The sequence below is a fragment of the Austrofundulus limnaeus genome, unplaced genomic scaffold, assembly GCF_001266775.1.
Source record: "Austrofundulus limnaeus strain Quisiro unplaced genomic scaffold, Austrofundulus_limnaeus-1.0 Scaffold1672, whole genome shotgun sequence".
Taxonomy (NCBI): Eukaryota; Metazoa; Chordata; class Actinopteri; order Cyprinodontiformes; family Rivulidae; genus Austrofundulus; species Austrofundulus limnaeus.
Genome location: NW_013954074.1, coordinates 1 through 2,000, shown reverse-complemented (window position 1 = coordinate 2,000; position 2,000 = coordinate 1). Strand labels below are relative to the sequence as shown.

At 36.2% G+C, this 2,000-nt stretch overlaps 1 protein-coding gene across 1 annotated transcript in view; it reads right to left on the bottom strand.

Moving 5' to 3' along the window:
- Nucleotides 1-1,616, bottom strand: part of LOC106536071 (interleukin-1 receptor-like 2) — a gene marked incomplete at its 5' end in the record, with an annotated part of 9,359 nt that extends 7,743 nt beyond the window's left edge. Inside the window, 2 exons of the mRNA XM_014033241.1 lie at nt 1,239-1,400; nt 1,537-1,616. Coding sequence (XP_013888695.1) covers nt 1,239-1,400; nt 1,537-1,616 — 242 coding nt within the window. The remainder of the gene's footprint in view (nt 1-1,238; nt 1,401-1,536) is intronic.
- Nucleotides 1,617-2,000: the final 384 nt, after the last annotated feature.

Genomic DNA, 2,000 nt, shown 5'->3' with positions numbered 1-2,000 from the left:
CTGTATGTCACTGTATGTCACTGTATGTCACTGTATGTCACTGTATGTCACTGTATGTCACTGTATGTCATTATATGTCACTGTATGTCACTGTATGTCACTGTATGTCACTGTATGTCACTATATGTCACTGTATGTCATTATATGTCACTGTATGTCACTGTATGTCACTGTATGTCACTGTATGTCACTATATGTCACTGTATGTCACTGTATGTCACTGTATGTCATTATATGTCATTATATGTCACTGTATGTCACTGTATGTCACTGTATGTCACTGTATGTCACTATATGTCACTGTATGTCACTGTATGTCACTATATGTCACTGTATGTCACTGTATGTCACTATATGTCACTGTATGTCATTATATGTCCATTTCTATCTTAAAATAAAAATAAATTAATTCAAAATTGTCTGTGTAAAAAATCAACAGTCTCTGCATGGAAAATAACCCCAATAATCTCGTGGTCACAATCTAATTATTTCATGGCCATCCGTTATGATCAAGTAAGATCTTTTTTATCCATTGTCACCAGATATGCTCCTTAAAAACAAGATTTAAAGAATGCATTAAGTTGATTGTCCTCTGCAGGGTTTTACAAACTTCTTTGCTGAGAGCCATTCCAGTAACACATCACTGCCACACCTCTCACCTCACCAGTACACAGGTTTTAAACTAAATACTAGGTCTGCAGGTTGTGGCAGAAAGGACATGTGCTATAAAGAAAATACCAAATCTTTCCTGGGTGTGTACTTTATTTTGTTCTGAATAAAAAAGAACTTAATGTTGTCATCATATTATGATTCTTATTTTTTATTATTTTCTTTCTGTAAAAACTTGCAGCCACTTCCTGACATCTGCTCAAAGGTCAGACGTCAGGGTGTTTCTAGCAGGTTTTGTTGGTTTGAGGTTTTCTTTATGAAGATGAGCTGAAGACTTTGATACTTTGAACTCAAGGAAACTAACCAACCATCACTCTGACAGGTAACATGTCCATCACAGGGTCACATAGAGACAAACATTTATAGTTTCACACACACTTAGGGACAGTTTAGAGTCAGTTATCTAACCTGCATGTTTCTGGTCTGTGGGAGGAAACCAGAGTACTCAGAGCAAACRCACGTGTGCACAGAGAAAACATGCAAACTCCCACTGAAAGCTATTCCATTTAAGTGACATGTGTAGTTATCTGCAAGCTCAAAACTTTTGCACAGCTCTAGAGGTGCCTCACCTTGCCCAGGCAGACAGTCACGGCCTGTTATGAAGAGTTTGTAGCCATAAGCCTTTTCCAGCACCTCAGGCAGTGTCTGCAGGGCAAACCTGTCCACCTCCTCACTGAATCCAACAGCATCAGGCTGAGGGTACGTCACATACGCATCATACAGCTTTCCATCTAAATTTCATACAAATAAAGAATAATTATTTAGATATGTGGGCAGCAGGTGCTCAACACAGCATTGTTTTCTTAAAATACAAATGAAATCAGTTTGTTTATCTGGACTAGCAGACCTGCTCCTATGAAGCCTTACCTTTGTTTGGATAGAAAACTGAAAATGTTGTCCTGAAGCACAGCACAATGTCCAGCTTAAAAATATGGTAGACGATGATGCTGATAACACAGACAACAATCACACTTCCAAAACAGAGTGCAATTACAAATGTGTTGTTTGGATCTGTAATGATAAAAAAGAAACAGGTACCGATGAGTCCAGATTACTGTGGTTCAGAAGTTTACTGTTTTTATCTTTACTAACTTTGAAGATATTTCACAAAATTTCACAAACATTTATTATCTATATTTATATAAAAATGTTTTTAATATTTTTGCAGTGTGAAATGTAATTTACTTTAGTTAATCATTTGAAACCTTCCTGTTATATAAAACTGAACATTCATTAAGAAAACTGTGATTGACTCTGTGACTGGTTTGTCTTTCATCATGTTCATAAATATTAATCAGACATTTATAATATTATTTTACACTCTGTAGGTC